General features: G+C 48.9%; 2 protein-coding genes across 2 annotated transcripts in view; one reads left to right on the forward strand and one right to left on the reverse strand.

The window, feature by feature from the left end:
- Nucleotides 1–773: 773 nt before the first annotated feature.
- Nucleotides 774–6,502, forward strand: LOC103925952 (patatin-like phospholipase domain-containing protein 1). Its single transcript, XM_009334760.1, has 5 exons — nucleotides 774–903; nucleotides 1,640–1,860; nucleotides 2,720–2,785; nucleotides 3,296–3,437; nucleotides 6,381–6,502. The coding sequence occupies exons 1-5, from the start codon at nucleotides 774–776 to the stop codon at nucleotides 6,500–6,502; spliced, it is 681 nt and encodes a 226-aa protein (XP_009333035.1).
- A 101-nt stretch (nucleotides 6,503–6,603) lies between these two features.
- Nucleotides 6,604–16,543, reverse strand: part of PNPLA1 (patatin-like phospholipase domain containing 1) — an 11,291-nt gene continuing 1,351 nt past the window's right edge. The window contains exons 2-7 of the mRNA XM_009334761.1: nucleotides 14,383–14,615; nucleotides 13,236–13,301; nucleotides 11,689–11,766; nucleotides 11,277–11,337; nucleotides 11,022–11,162; nucleotides 6,604–6,686 (exon numbers count right to left, since the gene is read on the reverse strand). Coding sequence (XP_009333036.1) covers nucleotides 6,604–6,686; nucleotides 11,022–11,162; nucleotides 11,277–11,337; nucleotides 11,689–11,766; nucleotides 13,236–13,301; nucleotides 14,383–14,615 — 662 coding nt within the window. The remainder of the gene's footprint in view (nucleotides 6,687–11,021; nucleotides 11,163–11,276; nucleotides 11,338–11,688; nucleotides 11,767–13,235; nucleotides 13,302–14,382; nucleotides 14,616–16,543) is intronic.

The raw sequence follows: 16,543 nt of genomic DNA on the forward strand, positions 1-16,543 counted from the left end.
CCACGAGTTGTTACCTGGACTCTGTATTTTTACAATTTTGTAAGCAAACTCAAACACTGAAATTGTGAAACTAGGAGAACAACTTGGGTTGTGATTTCTTTAATAATCCAGTCACCTTCTCCAACTTTTCCACTCCCTGGGATGGAGTTTGGTAACCTGTTACAAATGGGGCAAGACAGTTTTGAGCAGCATCTTGCAAGGCTTTTGTATACCAAGGAATATTTGCTGATTCCTACCTCCCAAGAGGCTGGAAACTTAGGCCAGGACCCCAGGGTGCCACTAAAGCAGTCCACCAGCTTGGGGAAGCAGCTTTTCTCTCTGGAGGGCTCACTTCTGAGGCCCTGCTGACCGCCCCTGGGCTGCTTCCCCAACACATCAGTGTGATGTGTGGCCCTCCACATCGCCTGGGGCTTCAGCAGCTAAGTGCACACCTTAGAAACATTGCAATGTAATCATTTTATTTTAATGAGTGGCCTTAGGTATTAAGACATCACGTCATCCACTTCTGCCCAATGCTGTTGTTTCACTGGACGTTTGGCTTAGAGACCTGTGTCAAACAGAGATATAAGACAGCAAGAGTGTGGTCAGAAACAGCAGCAGGTTGGGAACAGCCACAGCTAAGTATTGGCTGGCTGTAGAAAAAACCTCTGAGCCTGTCCTGGGCAGCTGCTTTCTTGTGGCTCGAGTGCTTGCTGTTAGCAGAGGTGATGAAGATAAATGGAAATGAGAGAAGGCCTTTCTCTATACTGTTTAGAGGCTGCAGTTTCTTGATAATGTATGAAGCTGGAGTCTTAGCTGCCTTGCGGGAATTGTCACCTGACATACTGAAATCTGCATCCAAGATCTATGGGGCATCTTCAGGATCGGTTGTAGCTACACTGGCATTGTGTGAGTGTGATATAGGTAAGGGCTATGCACTTCCGTTTATTCTGTGTTTAAAGAGATCGAACGTCTGGAAATTTTGGAGTTGCAAAATATCTTTTTTTTTTATTATCCTTAATCAGTGGTTAATTCCTCAGAATTTTACTTCATTGACTTCTTTAAGAGTGGAAAACATGGGTAAATTAATGAGCACAGAGAAAATAGACTAGATATAGTTATTAAGTAAGTCATTGCATCTTATTAATTTGAATTAATGGTAAGCATATCTAATATAAGAAACAGAAGTGCCCTCCCTAGGCATCTGGGGTTGTTGATAGATTCCCAAAACACAGAGGGGAAAGAAAATATTGAATATGGAGAGGATCAGTGTTGCTGTTGCATGAAATGAAAAGAAAGTTATAGTCACAGAGCTGAGAAATACATTAGGGGGCATAGATGCAGAGCCAACAGGAGGAAATGTTAATGCAAAGGCTTCCTGTCAATTTTCTCCTGTATCTCCAAAAATTTTTAAGATGTCTTGTGGAGGAAAGGGAGAGAAATAGGAAAAGAAAACAAGATACTTCTGCTTCCTGCAATGTTGGAGGTCCTTGGAAAATCTGGGTCCACTCATGAGAGCTTCAGCCCTAATGAAAATAATGGCTCTTTATGAGCATTTACCAGCATGGTAAAATGCCCCTTTACCAGGTGGAAATGCAGCCCAGAAAGTACATAAATAATAATATAAGGGATGTGGAATGATTGCTTTGCTTTTCTTTAGATGAGATGATACTGTCCTTCCTCAGTATAACGAAAGCCTCTCTCTGGTGGCGTTTCCTTGGAAGAAAAGTCATTAAAATCTTAAAGGATATGTTAAACAAATACCTGCCTACGAATGCCCACCAGCTGGTATCTGGAAAGCTGCATGTTATCCTCACCCGTTTGCACGACTGGAGAAGCGTGGTGGTTTCAGAGTTTGCCTCGAGGGAGGACCTCATTCAGGTGAGAGCAGCCACAGCCACCCTGCGAGGGGAGGAGCTGCATGGGATTTACTGCTTGTCTGTGCCCCACAGCATCCGTGGGGAAAGCCTGGGGCCTCACGGTAGTCCGTGCCATGATTTCTGTCCTTGCCACCCTCTGAAGCCAGACAGGGTCACAAGCTGAAAATAATAAAAAATCAGCCCTTTTGATTTCTGGCTGAATTATCTACAGGGCCTGAGTATGTGGGGAGCAAAATGAGGCATTTCACAGGTTACCTTCCTACCTTCCTTCTTGTTCTGGAGAACAAGTCTTATGAGGAGCGGCTGAGGGAACTGGGGTTGTTTAGCCTGGAGAAAAGGAGGCTGAGGGGAGACCTCATCGCTCTCTACAACTACCTGAAAGGAGGTTGTAGTGAGGTGGGGGTTGGTCTCTTCTCCCAAGTAACTGGCGAAAGGACGAGAGGAAATGGCCTCAAGTTGCGCCAGGGGAGGTTTAGATTGGATGTAAGGAAAAATTTCTTTACTGAAAGAGTAGTTAAACATTGGAACAGGCTGGCCAGGGAAGTGGTTGAGGCACCATCCCTGGGAGCATTTAAAAGACGTGTAGATGAGGCGCTTAGGGACATGGTTTAGTGGGCATGGGGGTGTTGGGTTGATGGTTGGACTCGATGATCTTGGAGGTCTCTTCCAACCGTAATGATTCTATGATTCTCCGATCCTGACTGTGGATATCAGACATGGTCTGGTCCACACTAGTCAGTGGTGCCCAATAACCCAGCTGTGGGTCCCCATTTTGGCATTCACAGATGAGTCACCATTCCCAAAGGCAACAGGTTTTTGTGGCTCTTTGCTCACCTCTGTGCTTTCCATCTCATCCACAGGCTGTGACATGCAGCTGCTTCATCCCTTTGTACTTTGGATTTTCACTTCCTATGTACCGTGGGGTGGTGAGTAGCCTTATGGTCTGGAGACCCTATCCCGGGTCAGGCCAAGGGCCCATCTAGCCTGTGTCCTTTCTCCAGTGGTGGTATTAAGCATGTTTATACCCATGTTTGCCACCAAAGTTGCTTGGTGCTGTGTTCACACAGTGTCTGTAGAGGGAAGAACTGAACCCAGGTGCCCCACAATCTCACCTCACTGCAGACAGAACCGACCTTCTCACAAAAGTGTCCATCCTCACCCTGTCCATGGGGTTAGCTCAACTCCTTTCTGCTGCACTTTCCCCCACTTTCATTAAAGAGTAATTTTTCGGCTGGAAGGGAGGAGGTGGTGGGTGTAGACCTGGAGCACATGGGACAGTGGTCAGGGCTGTTCCCTGGAAGGGGATCTCTGTAGCCCCAGTACCTCAGTCTAGTTTGGGCCTGGGTGGAGAAGAAACCCCAAATGCATACACATGTGACGCAGCACTCTTCTCTCTGAAAAGAGGAAGGCTCAAGGTTCTTTGTTTTCTCTCCTAGCGTTACATTGACGGGGAACTCAGCATGTGGCAGGCCAACTTCGTGTCCCGGACCACGATCACCGTGTCTGGTCTCGCCGGGGAATACGACATCTGTCCCAAAGATAGCCCAGCTGCCTTCTTCACTTTCCAACTCTCTGACTGTATTTTATATATATCAAAAAGAAACATTGCCCGCTTGCAGTGTATTTTTCAGCTTCCCCAACGTCAAGTGAGCTGCTCCTACAGGTACTCAAAGCCATGAGGCCGCTATAGCTGGCCTATCTGCCCTGACTGCCACCTCCCCCCTGCAGGTTCTGGACCAGCTTTATACCCATGGCTACCAGGACACAGTCTCCTTCTTAAAAAGACTGAGTAAGTGGTTGGGAGTGAGGAGCAGGTAGGTCGGGTGCTTCTTTTACAACATTGTTTTGCTGACAGAAGGTAAGAGATGCTGCCAGTGCATCTAGAGTGACCGGGGCAGGGAGATCGCTGCATCCCTGGCATTGCCAGGATTACTTGAGTCCCATCCTCTCTGTGGCCTCTCCTGAAGCTCCCTGTTCACCTCTTCCCCTCTGATGATGTTAGGTCCCCTCTTGTCTGCCACACTGGGCATGGTAGAGCTTTCCAGGGAACACAGGTCCCCAGGACCTAGGCAGGAGAAGTGTAGGCTCGGGTGCCCTGTGTGGTGTTAGACTGATAACCCACTATGCACAAGGCAGCAATGTTTGATGATCCCTGGCTTGAAAACCCAACTCAGATTAGCCATGTACTGTGGTCAACAGTCCCCCTATCTTCCAGTCAATCCCGGTCATGCCTCACATTGCTGGAAACCTGGTAGTTGAGCAACAAGCAGTGAGAGCTGGATTCTCTTCCCACCAGATGTATTTGGTATAAATTACCTTGATGAGGACTTTATGCTTTCATTGGCCAATGAATCATGTCAAAAAAGTGAAGGGACCCTGCACTGCAAGCTAGAAACAAGAGTACTTCGCTCCAGAGCCACAGACCCTGAGGATGTCACCAAGGAGAATCCAGGGACCATCCGGGCAGCAGATGAAGTGGAAGAGGAAGCCCCACACCACCTTCTCCACCATCAGAAAGGTAGAGGACCAGCACTTCCTTTACCCCATCGGTTTTCATTAGCTAAGTGACACTTGCCCAAGGCTCTCACTGCCAAAAGCAGCTGTCTGGGTTTTTGCAGGCTCCAGTAGGTGAGAACATCAGGAATGAGAGAGAATTCCCTCTTGGGTCAATGGTTATTAGTGAAGCCTCATGCTGAACTTGTTCTGGGTGAGGTTTGAGGACTTAGGCTGTGGCCAGGTCAGAAGGGCTCTTTGGAGAAGTAGCTCTTTCTGTGAAGAAAGCCATTTACTCACCTTGCAAGGTAATAAGAGGTTCCACCCACGCATCATTTCATTAAGGGTGAGGGAAGGAGCAGTGTCTCAATGGTTAGAGCTGGGTTTGCTGTGCCAGTCAAATCGAAATTTCTAGTTAGTTACTCTGGTGTGCAGCCGTGTGTAAATACTTAAGTGCAAGAAAAGCTTATTAGAGCTGCAGGTAAACCTCTACCTGTATCATTTTTAAGCAACGTAAGGCAGGTTTAAATCCAAAACTTGTAGTTTTCTGCAATCCTATGCAAAATAATGCCCTCTCCCAGTTCAATTTTGACATGGAAAACCGGTGAACCCTCAGCATTTCGGATTCCAGTTTGTCTTATTGTTACTAGCGGAATACAAAGAAGTATGTGCTGGAGTGCAACGTTTCTTTTAATTTTATTAGTTATTTTCTTTTTCTTTGAGTCCTTCAACATTTCAGAATTTGTCAACTTAGGCAAAATTACACCGCTTTCCCAACATGATGGTGGTTTAAAATGTTGCCACATAAATTAAAGAACTAATGAAAAAAGACCCAAATATTGTTCTGCTCTATCTACGAGGACCACACCAAATGAGGAATATAAAGGGGAAAGAACAGTACCATTACCATTCCAGATCTAAAAATAAAAGCTTGGAAAACATAAAATAAAAGCAAAGAAGACATTTCCATTAAAAACAAAACAACCCTACCTATGGGAAGAGACCCACAATAGACATGCAGGATGCAGTGTTAGGCTGTACAGTTTGCTTCCATGCTTGCTTTTTTAAAGGCTTCATCAGTCTGAACTACATGGAGCTTTTAAAAGCAACATAGTAGGAACCAGGTTCCTTTGGAGGTTGGGCAGGCTCTGTGCTATAAGGAGTCTCTTGGACTCTGGTTTGCAGCTGGGCTGCAACATTTTGCACCAACCTAAGGTCATCTGTGGAAGGAATCAAGACTCATCTGTCAGGCCAGAGAGCAACCAAGAGCTAAACCAGGGCTCTCAGTCTCCAGGGGAGAAGCACATTGGATTTTTCAGGTCTGGGAAGGAAAAGCCCTCATGGTCTAGGCCAAGAAAAGGCTATTTTACTGTTTATCTGCACAATACTTACAGTATTGTTGATGTTACCAAATAAGCAAGGGTATAAACCTGCAAACTCACACCTGTTTTTCTGAATAAGAATATCTCCAAAGGACTACTGCTGTGGTAGCGCCTGCACACCAGCAAGGCTCAGGCTGAATTAGCTGGTTAACCACAAGCATTTTCATTTTTATCCATGTGCCCACCAGGACAGTTGCACAATGAGATTCACCCTCCTTAGTATCTAGACTAGAAGCAGAGTCTGGCATAAAGCACCTGTAGCCAACAGCCAGAGACACAGACAGGATTGGACACATTTGTTTTCATTTAGCTCAGTTGCATGGGTCAGGCCCCAGGACTCCCCTTCCCACTAGATCTGCAGTGGGATCTAGCTTTAGAGAAAGCTCCTGCTGACTTGGGTTGTCTCCAAACTCTCATCCCATCCACCTCAGGATTCACGTTTCTGAGTTCAATGCAGACCAGGGCAAGCAACAGGACAGTGGTATGGGGCCAATATTTTAAGGATATCAAAACCTGCTTATCCCATTACCCTGTAGACAACAGGAGGGAGGGAAGCAGCTCTGATAAGGTATCTGAATCCAGTTTGTCTCACAAGAACTGCCGGACGTGTCTGTCAAACTGACCAATGTGGTTTTACTCCCTTTAGGGCCATGCCAGCCACAGAAGAGCATTTTTGACCCCGCTGCTGCCTTTGGCCCCGGTTCATGTTTTAGAGGGAAAAAGAGCAACTTGCAACCCAGCCTGCAGACAGACACCAAGATGGACTGAAGAGCACGCTGTGGCAGCAATGTCACCAGCACAGGCAGGGCCACAACCCCCTTTCTATCTGCATGCCCCCCCAGACCCCAGGTGGGTCCCATGACCCACCTTTAAAGGAGGCATTTCAGGCTGAAGACAGGATCTATTGCAGCTGGTTTGAACTGCGTGGAGCTGAGTTTTCCAGCTTGCTTCCCTAGGGGGGAAACAAGCTCCTTGAGAGCCAAGAGATGCCAAACTTTGCCTCTCTTGGTTGCCTCTGGCAGAGCCTCCTTTTGCCATTAGCTCCAAGCTCATGCAGAGACAGCATCAGGTGTGTTTGCTTGAAAAGGTGGGGGATTAATAAAGCAAAAGACAGCTAATTTGAATGATGAGTCATTAAATACTTACATCTTAGCACATCTCTGCAGGTTTGGAGCAGGAAGGCTCTCTGCTGTGACCATTTTGTTTTAGGTGTGCCTTGTAGGCTATTTTTTGTTAAAGTTCTCAAAGTTTTACTAACTTTTTATGATCAAGCACCATGCCGTGTTAGGGCAGGTGGGATGCACTGGATAGTTCAAAATACGCTTCTGTTTGTGGCTGAGATTTGCAGACAAATTTAGTGGATTTGGATGTCCAATCCCTATATGAGAATTTTCTTTTGGGGATCTTAAATCCCATTTGAATAGGGATAGTTGTGACGGTGTGCTCCCCTGCCCAACCTGACCTTTATCTCCTGTAACCCTCCTCAAGCCATAACTACCAGGGGCGGTTGTTAATGGATGCTGATAGTGATAGCTGTGTCCATTCAAAGTGGATTGGGGAGCCAGATAACAACACAATAACCAAGGGTTATTGTGTGAAATAGGCCCACCTAACCACAGTTATCAGTATGCAGATATGACTATGAGCCAATCATCTTACCCCTATAAATAGTGAGCAACCCAAGAGCCCTTTGAGCTCTCCTGCAGGGTGGGACCTCCCCTTGAGCAGGGGTGCCTCTCAAGGTTACTCCTCGAGGCTGAGAGATTCCTTGCCGCAGCAGATCCTCGGTAAGTGGCTAACAGCATGCTAAACTCTGAAATCTTAGCCAAGTGATAGAAAGGATTAACTGCGCATCTATAATCCTTTAGACATAAACCATTGACCAAGTCTGGGACTAGGTTTGGATCCAGCTGCACCCAGACTCCTCTCTGAGAAGGAGTCTAGAAAGCAGGGGGGTCCTTTCTGAACCTCATGGATCACCAGGAGGGTCTCCCTGACAGTTTTGTCTGACCCTGTCCTCTATGCAGTAAAGAATCAAGTGTACCCTGCCATCGGATCTTGTTAAACCACTGTTGCATTTACCATTGAACTCTAACTCACTGTTTTCTATCAGTCAAGTGTATTGTTGCTTCTCTCTTACGAGTGAAGCGCAGTCTCGCTCGCTTCCATCCACGACAATAGGTTATATCCTGCCTGGAGGTGGTGGTGCTTGCTAGGAAGACCAGGAGCCTGGTAGAAGGGCCGTTGCAGAAATGGGGCAGTCTGCCTGGCAGGGGAAGCAGAAGCGCAGTATGAGCAAAAGCAAATGATGGGCTGACTGGCCCTGCTCCTGCCCAGGGAGTGGTGGGTGTCTCTGCGCCCCCTCCACTTTGAGCTGTGGCAGGAACATAGTCACGGTTCACAGGCTGGTTTTTGAGCAGCCCAGCTTTGGCTGCAGGGGTTGAGAGATGTAAATCCATCCAGGACGGAAGGGAGACAGGAGTAGGTTTTGATGGATCCAATGCAAATAAGCATCCAGGTTTCTTCTAGCAACCTCATTGCAGAGAAAATATTCCCAGGTCACTGATTTCAACCAGAGACAGCAGAACATATTATATTAATCTTTCACTGAGCATTCGTAGTTAACTTTGAATCTGTTTACACCAATGCAGCCTTCAGCTATTCCCCACATTCATGCCTGCAGTCTCCAGGGTGCTTTGGATGAAACTTCCCTCTGTACCATTTCCCTTTGTGCAATTGAACAAGCTGTTTATTATTCAAATAAACAGCTTGTGCTGTTGTGATCCATTTGTTGCCCATCGGGAACCAACAAACAGGGGAGACAGTTGGGATACAGCCAATCCGTCAGCCTCTGATGTGCAAATTGTATTTGGGATTATAAGAGTGCCAATTCCTTCTACGTACAGACCAGCAACACGAGGTGTGTTTGCCTGGACCGTACACTGTTCATAGCAGTGAGTTACAAAAGATCGCGTGGAAAGAACGAATGTATTTGTGAAATGTCAGCTCTCCCGGTGCAGTGGGAGACGCAGCCTGCAAGACTGTGGTACTTGGAGGTAGGGGGAGGTTAATTTTTAGGTTTCTCCATCCTTCTCCACAGCTGCAAATTCAGAGGGTCCAAATGTGTGCCTACCTCCACTGTCAGGAGAAGCAGGCCTCCGAGGGTGTATGAAGCTCAAGAATAGATAATTGGTAAAATAACTTCAGGAAACTGGATAAAAATGAGTTCCTGCCCAGTGTGATGCTCCCTAAGGCTTCTCCCTCTCTCTGCTTTCTGTTTGATGAATCTCTCTGAAAGTTTTTGAATGGGAGGCAAACACTTAAAATGTGACATTTCTTGGCAAATGTCTGCCCTGTAATCTGCATTAAAGCAGGGAGAGGGATGCTGCTGGTCATCAGCAAGTCGAGTGGCTAGGGAAACTGGCAGCCGGGCTGTACGTGCATGCAAGTAAAGATGCCCAGTCTCCCCTGCGCAGACTGCGGTTCGGCCGTCATGTTAAAGCAGGTCAGACCTGGACAGGGAGACTGCAGCAGCAGCACTGGGAACAAAATCAGCTGGTTTCCCCAAGTGAAAAAACCACCCTCAAAATACTCCACAAAAACCAGCAGCCGTGCCACTATGTGAAATGAGCTCCGGTGTCACCCACCCCTTCCCGGGGCGGCAGAACTGCATGATGTCGGGTACCCCCAGGGCCCATCCAGGACGGTTACCTAAGGGAACAAACTGGCAGTTAGTTGCGTCAGGGTCAATGATCCAACAGGGACAAGTAGCCCCAGGGACATTTGATACTGAAGGGCTTTTTCATGGCTGAGGAACTGTGTAGCTGCCTGCAGTATGAAATCATTCTGTACAAGTCTCTTCGCCAGCTGCACGTGAAGTAACTTGCAAGCAGGTTTTAGGGAGGTATGGCTTAAAAGCTATGTGTGTGACAAGTTAAATGCCTTCATTCCTTGAGAATTTAGTGCCAAAACATGTCTCAGGATCTTGGTGAACATGCCTGATGTCCTGCTAGGACAGACCCCAGCAGATAAATGCTCTGGAACAAGAATATGTTGCCGCAGAGAAGCAGCACTAAGCTAGTTCATAGCTTCTTTCAGATGTCACTAAATAGATAATATCACGAGGACAAAAATTAGCTACTTTTAATGTGGGGTACCCCAGATTAGGAATTTTTAGCCACGCTTAGCACCAGTGACCCATGGGTGAGATCCCCCGGGGTTTCCCTGCTCTGCACCCTGCCCTCCCTCTGCTAAGGGTTTTGCATGCCCAGAGCACCTCACCTCCTGGCCACGGCTCTCTTAGGCAACCCAGGCACCATGGTTTGGAGGAGCTTCTGGAACTGTTTTACCATGGAGCTGATACCTTCCAGCAGTCCCCACAGCTTCTTCAGCCTGCAAAAGCAAAACAAACGGGCAGATTTTAATGACCGGTAAATGCAGGAGAAGGGGGAGGGTGTTAATGGTGAATGCACACTGTTATACTCTTTTTCATAACCAAGCGATCCTTTGGTGTTCCTGCTAGCCATACCCACTCTCCCTGAGAGCTCGCCTTTAGGGAATACCAAATCCTTCTGCAGAGGAAGGGGATGCCGCTACGCCTGTTTATGCAGCAGGCGTGCAGCAGCTTGCCCTGGTCTGTAGAAAAGGAGAGACTCGCTGCCAGCCCGTGCTGCCCCGTGTGTTTCCCATGGAGCTGCCATCTGAAGGATGCTACGGCCCATTGCATACCCCGATGCTGGGCTTGCAGGGACGCCTGTGTGCTTTGTGCTAATCTTGCAGCGTGTCCCTTCAGCTGTTTCGCCACTGCTGAAGGCATAACCACTGGTTTCTGTATCACTCTCAGCTTCGATGCCTCTACCAAAGTGTTCTTACCCCTTGCTGACAAAAGCTGGCAGCCTGTATGGCTGCAACAGGACCTTTGACAGTGGATTCTGCAGTCCATTCACCTGCTCCTTCCTCCACAGAGCCAAGCCTGTGCCCATGAATGACAACACAGAAGTAAATAAAGACCAGTAATTAGAAATAACCCAATAAATGCAATAATTCCTCTTGTCCAGCAACTCTTGCTGCAGCTCAGCCTGTAGGTACTAAAGCCCAGGCCAAGATCCAGCTTGAGCCGCTCTTACAAAGCCTCTTTGCAAACGGCTACTGCAGATATAGAAATATTTACTACAATAAATACCTCACTAATGTCTTAAATATAATACTTCTCCTCTCAAAGACTGCAGCAGCCCTCCGTGGCCCCAGCCACCCCCAAAACCCAAGATCAGTACCCCAAATCCTCTACCTGGCAGGAAGCAAGGAGCCACACGCTGCGGTATGCTTTTGCGTAGGCTAGTGAATGTCCCGTTGGACTGTGTAAAGTCGTTCTTCCCACACATGCTGGCGAAGCGGAAATTGCCATCGAAGTAGTTAAAGCCAAAGGCATCTGTGAGACACGAAAAGAAAGGGCTGATGTTTGGCCGGTTGCATCGGCCATGCAATGCCGATGGGCAGTGGGTCATCTTCCAGGCTGCCCTTCGGGTCTTGGGGTAACACTTACTGTTCCTGTACAGGAAAAGGGCCGTGTCCTGGTACCCTTGGGAGAAAATGTCATTCAAGACCTGCAAGGAGAAACACGTGAGGTCACTAAAAAGCCTTCCATCCAGGCACCGGCAGGATCTATCCAAGGCTGTTTGACCACGGAGGGTTGGGATGGCCCATTTGGGAAGGCAGCAAGCACAGACTGGTTTCCAGCTACCAAAGCACTGGTCCTTTGCAGGTTGTCAAACCAGGGTGGACCCCATCCCAGGTTGGCCACCCATTCAGCAGCGTCCACCAAAAAAATGCACTGCCCCTGAAATCTGATTAATTAACGATGGAGACTGAGCTGAACCTTAAAGCGTGGGAAGGCAGGTCCAGCATTAATTAGTTTTAACCAAACCAAAGCTGGGGAGAAGACCTGGCGGGCTTACCATGGTGCTAGGCGGAAAGAGAGCATAGCTAATCCTGCAGAGGTTTTCTATCGAGATCTGAATGCTGCCGTTGAAGATCTGGAAACAGAAGAAGATAGCGGGACAATCCCGCGGACAGATATCGAGCTCTCCCGTGAATGGGGACACGGTGATCACGGCTTCTTCCAGGCTGGAAACAGGCTGCAGGCTGGTGAATCCTCCATCAACGTATCGCTGAGGGGGAATAGCAGAGGGAGGGTTTGCTCTGAAGATTGCTACAGCGTGCGCGTGGGGGCAGCGTCACCGAGAGGAAAGCAAGCAGCTGCAAAGGCAACATCCCCTGCCGCGAGCCAGTCCCAGCATGTCCTCTCTTCCCACTTGCAACAGCATTTCTTCCCACCCCTTGCTCTTTATCCTGGCCTTTGCCAGCTCCTTCTGCTGCCCTGCCTACAACACCCAGCCGGCTCCTCCACCAGGTGCTGTAATGCACAGCAGTTATTAAAATAGAAATATAATTCTTTTAATTCACAAAGCTTTGTAAAGTTGTTTTGACAGTCATTAGCCAGTTCAAACATCCCTGAATTTACATTGTCGTATAAATTTCAAGTCCTGAGATCAAGCAGGAGGGCTCCCGCATTTAATAATTGCCTGCAAAGCCCTGGAGGATTACCCACTGGGCAAGGAAAATGTCATTTGCTGTATTCCGAGAAGAATCTGAATTTACCACCCACCTCAGTGGGATTTGAGGTTGCAAGGACTGCAGCTGACCGAATTAAATGCTCATGAGATAACAGTGCAGAGGAGCCTCACGCAGCAATGCCCCCGAGCTCTGGGTCCTGCAAACATTATGCACTTTGTGGGCAAGCCCTGCAGTCCGGGAGATCTGACCTGACAGCCAGGTACAGACATCCGAGGACTAAATAGGCTCAATCAGTGCAGACCAACAAGAGTCAAGGAAGGATCCTAGCTCTATCCCAGCTGCAAATCCGGTATCGTGGCTTTGTGGGCTTTGACACACAAGCGGGTCACGATGCATCAGCTGCTGCGTGGTCCATCTGCACATGCTTCACCACCACGCTGCTGTGCTCCTCCTTCACTGAGGGTCAGCAACAAGCCAGCCCAAATCTGTTGACTTCACTGCGGTGTTTCACAGAGTATGAATAAGGACATGGTTGGGGGAGGATCCTCCCACAAACTTGCAATATTTCAGCCATGCAGGTCTGCACCTGAGCTAATGGAGACATCTGCACTGCAGACAGATCCTGCCCAGGATAAATGGGTTGTGTGTCAAAGTCCCGAGTGTGGGCGTCCTCTCATCTCGCTTTGGAGATCTGCAAGGCAAGGTCTAGTCATCCAGGCTCTGTCCGTAGGAGAGGCCTCTCCAGATGGCAATTCCACCCAGCTATCATCTTAGGATGGGATGAAGGACAAGCTAAAAGGCTTTATCATCCTCCATTAACTAAAGAAGCAGCCTAGACGTATATATCCCTCTCTGCTCAAGGGAATGTAAAGTTCAAACCCAAGAACCTACTGCTGGGAGCATATGTGTTATTGGAAATATCACTCACCACACCTCGGTAGGATGGCGGGATGAATCCACAGTAGATAGGAAGAAAGCAGCTGCAGAGGAGAGCCTGGGGGAGGAGAAGTAAATGTTCCTGTCAAAGTTCTCCTGGACAAAAGCTGTTGACTGGGTGTCTGCAAATTCAGGCTTGACAAATCGTCTGGAGCCAGGCTGTCAGTACCACCTGGACTTCGCACTTGACTGTGTCAAGAAAGGTTCCAAGAAGGGGAAAACATCTCATTTCAATAAAGTTGAAACACTTCTCTTGAGAAGGGCATAGCACTTCATTTTTTATTTTTGTAGCTGCCGGCAATATTAGAGTTGTATATCTATATATCACTGTCCAAACACTGCCCTTTGACGGTGGCAAGGTGAAGCTTTGAGGTCATTTTTCATATTTGTGGGGTTTTGGACCAAACCAAGGCATCCTCACAATGTGTTTTCATTCTGCTTGGATTTTGTCAATGATAAAGCCACCGCTGGGCCATTTGCAACCATTTTCCACCAATCTCATCAGCTGGGAATGAGCATCCTGGGCTCCTGGGTTGACCTAGGGCAGGCACCACGGGGTGAACTCCAACATCTCCATGGACTTGACATCCTCTACTGTCTCCCTGGGACAAGCAAGCCCACAACCTCATGGTCACCTCTGTTAGGGTTTTACCCTGGGATTCTTTCCCCAGCAGCTAATTTACTGGTTAATCAGCTGCTTCTTTGGCAGCACAGACGCTTTGCCCAGCTCTTTCCTCCCAGGAAAGTGCTGAGGCAACAAGGAAAATTACTGTTGGCCGAGGAGAGACCTGTCCAGAATGCTGGGAGGTCATGTTAACATTAACACAGCTCTTCGCAGGGTCGTTAGCACTTGTAGAGCTGGCCAACATGTCGGCATCAGCTTTTTGAGGCTGGAAACAAACCTTCTGCTTTTTTACCATGATTTATTCCTGCCTGACTCTGGACCTAACATCATCTTCCTCCCTCCCTCCAAGCCTCATGGAGCTCACTGTGGTGGGACCACGGCTCTGGCAGAGCTTCCTGACACTCTCTCCATCTCGGGTAGAAAACAGTGCGGTTAAAGACATCAATGCCTAGGTATCTCCACCCCAAGCAGTAGGTAGAGATCTTCCTACAGCATCAGAGGAAGGTCCCTTTACCTGAATGAGCTCCTCTTTCGAGCTGAACTCAGATGCCATAACGTTTTGGCCATCCGCCACCCGCGTGAGCGAGATGTGCAGCCGCCCCGAAGCCAGCTGGTAAGAGTCCTCTGGTAGCATCCGCTGCAAAACAGTCCTGATATTCGCCAGCAAGCTGCACTTGGGAGAGAGAGGGCCCAGGGTGGTTTTCCTGACTTCCTTTGCCATGGCAAAGAAAAATTCCTTCAGGTCATCTGACACCGGGGGGGAGGAGGGGGGAAGACAGAGAGAAAGTCAATATCCCTGCTGCCCTAACAGTTATATTTTTAATCCTATTTTTTAACACTCCTCACAAATAAAGCCTCTTGCAGCCCTGTGCGTGACCCCAGGATGATACTGCTGCTACAATGGGGGACATTGCGGCAGGACAGAAAGGGGCAGATCAGCCCCGTGATGTCCTCAAAGGACAATGTATTGCTGAGCACGATCCCACTGGTGAACTCTGTCTGCACCGGAGATGGGTGCTCAAGATGTGCCTGGCCAGGGATTAGGGAAAGGCTCCAAAGAGCCCCGGGAGGGGGGACGCAGGTGCAGACACCGAGTTACCTGTCCCAATGTGACTTGCACAACACGTTCCCACCTTCCACCTCTGATTTCACACGTGGGCAGCCCCAGGCTTCACGGGGCAGCTGGGACGGCTCAAAGGTGAGGATAAGGGGCAGATCCCCACCTCCTCTGCTTAGGGCTTTCCTGCAAGCCGGGCGCCCTGGCCCCACCGTGCTGGGACTCCCCACTCATCTGAGCTCTGCCAGTGACCTTCCAGACGGTGTTAATAGTCATTACATGCATCTGCAGGTTCCAGAAGCTGGATTAAAGGAGCAGAGCTGCAGACCCCTGCCGAGGGCTCAGGAGTCACCAGGTTTTAAAGGTTGCGCAGTGACGGGGGGAAGAGGGGTGCAGCAAACCCCGCAGTCAGCCTGATCCCAGGGAGGGAGCTTGGTCCCCTTTGCTAAAACGGGGAGCTCGCTTGGGGGAATACCCCACCTTGAGTCATTAAACTCTTGCAGCAAAAAGCTTATCCAGCTCCCCAGTGCTGCAAAGAGCCATCCTTGTGCCCAGGTGGGCTCCCCAGGACCCTGCAGCAGCACGAAGCCACGGGCTTGCCTTAGCACCATGGCTTTGTAAGGAAGGGCAAAGGTTTCCGGGCTGTCTCGTGAGATTGCTTTAAAAGCATGGACAGACAGATGGATTAGATGGAGTGTCCCGAAGGCAACTGGAGCAACACAGGTATTAAGAGGGGTTATAAATGTTTGAGCAGATGTTCAGGCCATGTGACATGATGATTAATGCTCAGTGGGTTCATGCAGGGTCCTCAGGGATGCCGGAAGAGCTGGGGACACCCCAGGCAGGTGATGCACCCGCCAGCATTATCCGACTGCTCTGTGTCCTGGAAATGGGGAAAAACCTGGAAAAACTGCCCACAAGCTGCCGGGTAGGAGGTGAGAGACAACCCCACCTTTGGGGGCTTTGGCTCTGGACGGGACTTTGACTCTGAGGGATGACCCTGGCATGCAATGCCGTGACTGTTCCTGCCTGCACCAGCTTGCTGGTGACAAGCACGTGCCCAGGAGGTAACTGGTGGGGTGGCAGAGGACAGCCTGGCTCACAGAGCTCAGAGCTCCTCACCCAGCCCGGGTCAGGGCAGGGGCTGGGTACACAACCTCAGCCACCCCATGGGACACCCCATCAGGAGCCAAGCACACCTTTAACCCTCTTTTTGCCCCAGTCCTCCCCAATGTGAATTTGACAGAGTTTGTACCACACTCAATGTCCTTATTAGAAACCCAACCGGAGTCATCACTACCCAAAAGGTCTTTTCTTCCCCTGGGGAAAATGTTTTGGGCACAAGATCATCTCAGCACCTCTAATTGGATGGTGCCTACCACCCCCAGTGAAGCAGACCCCCATTTCAACACTGGTGCCCACGGCAAGAGCAGTTACCAAACTGATTTATACCTGCTGGACAGCCCCAGCTCCATCCAATTACACCAGCGTGAGGAATCAGAGAGGAAAGTTTTGGGGCCCTTGCTGATTTGTAGAGGAGTTCATCCCCATATGGGCAGAAAGGTTCCTTTCTGCTTTGTCTAAATATATTTGCCAAAGTTTTGAATTATTTTTAGTT

The sequence above is a fragment of the Pygoscelis adeliae genome, unplaced genomic scaffold (genome assembly GCF_000699105.1).
Source record: "Pygoscelis adeliae isolate BGI_AS28 unplaced genomic scaffold, ASM69910v1 Scaffold482, whole genome shotgun sequence".
Classification (NCBI taxonomy): Eukaryota; Metazoa; Chordata; class Aves; order Sphenisciformes; family Spheniscidae; genus Pygoscelis; species Pygoscelis adeliae.

Coding starts and splice junctions, on each gene's coding strand:
- LOC103925952 (XM_009334760.1), top strand. CDS start 774: ATGTATGAAGCTGGAGTCTTAGCTGCCTTGCGGGAATTGTCACCTGAC. Junction 904..1,639: donor ATTGTGTGAGTGTGATATAG/GTAAGGGCTATG, acceptor GCTTTTCTTTAG/ATGAGATGATACTGTCCTTC. Junction 3,438..6,380: donor CACTTTCCAACTCTCTGACT/GTATTTTATATA, acceptor TACTCCCTTTAG/GGCCATGCCAGCCACAGAAG.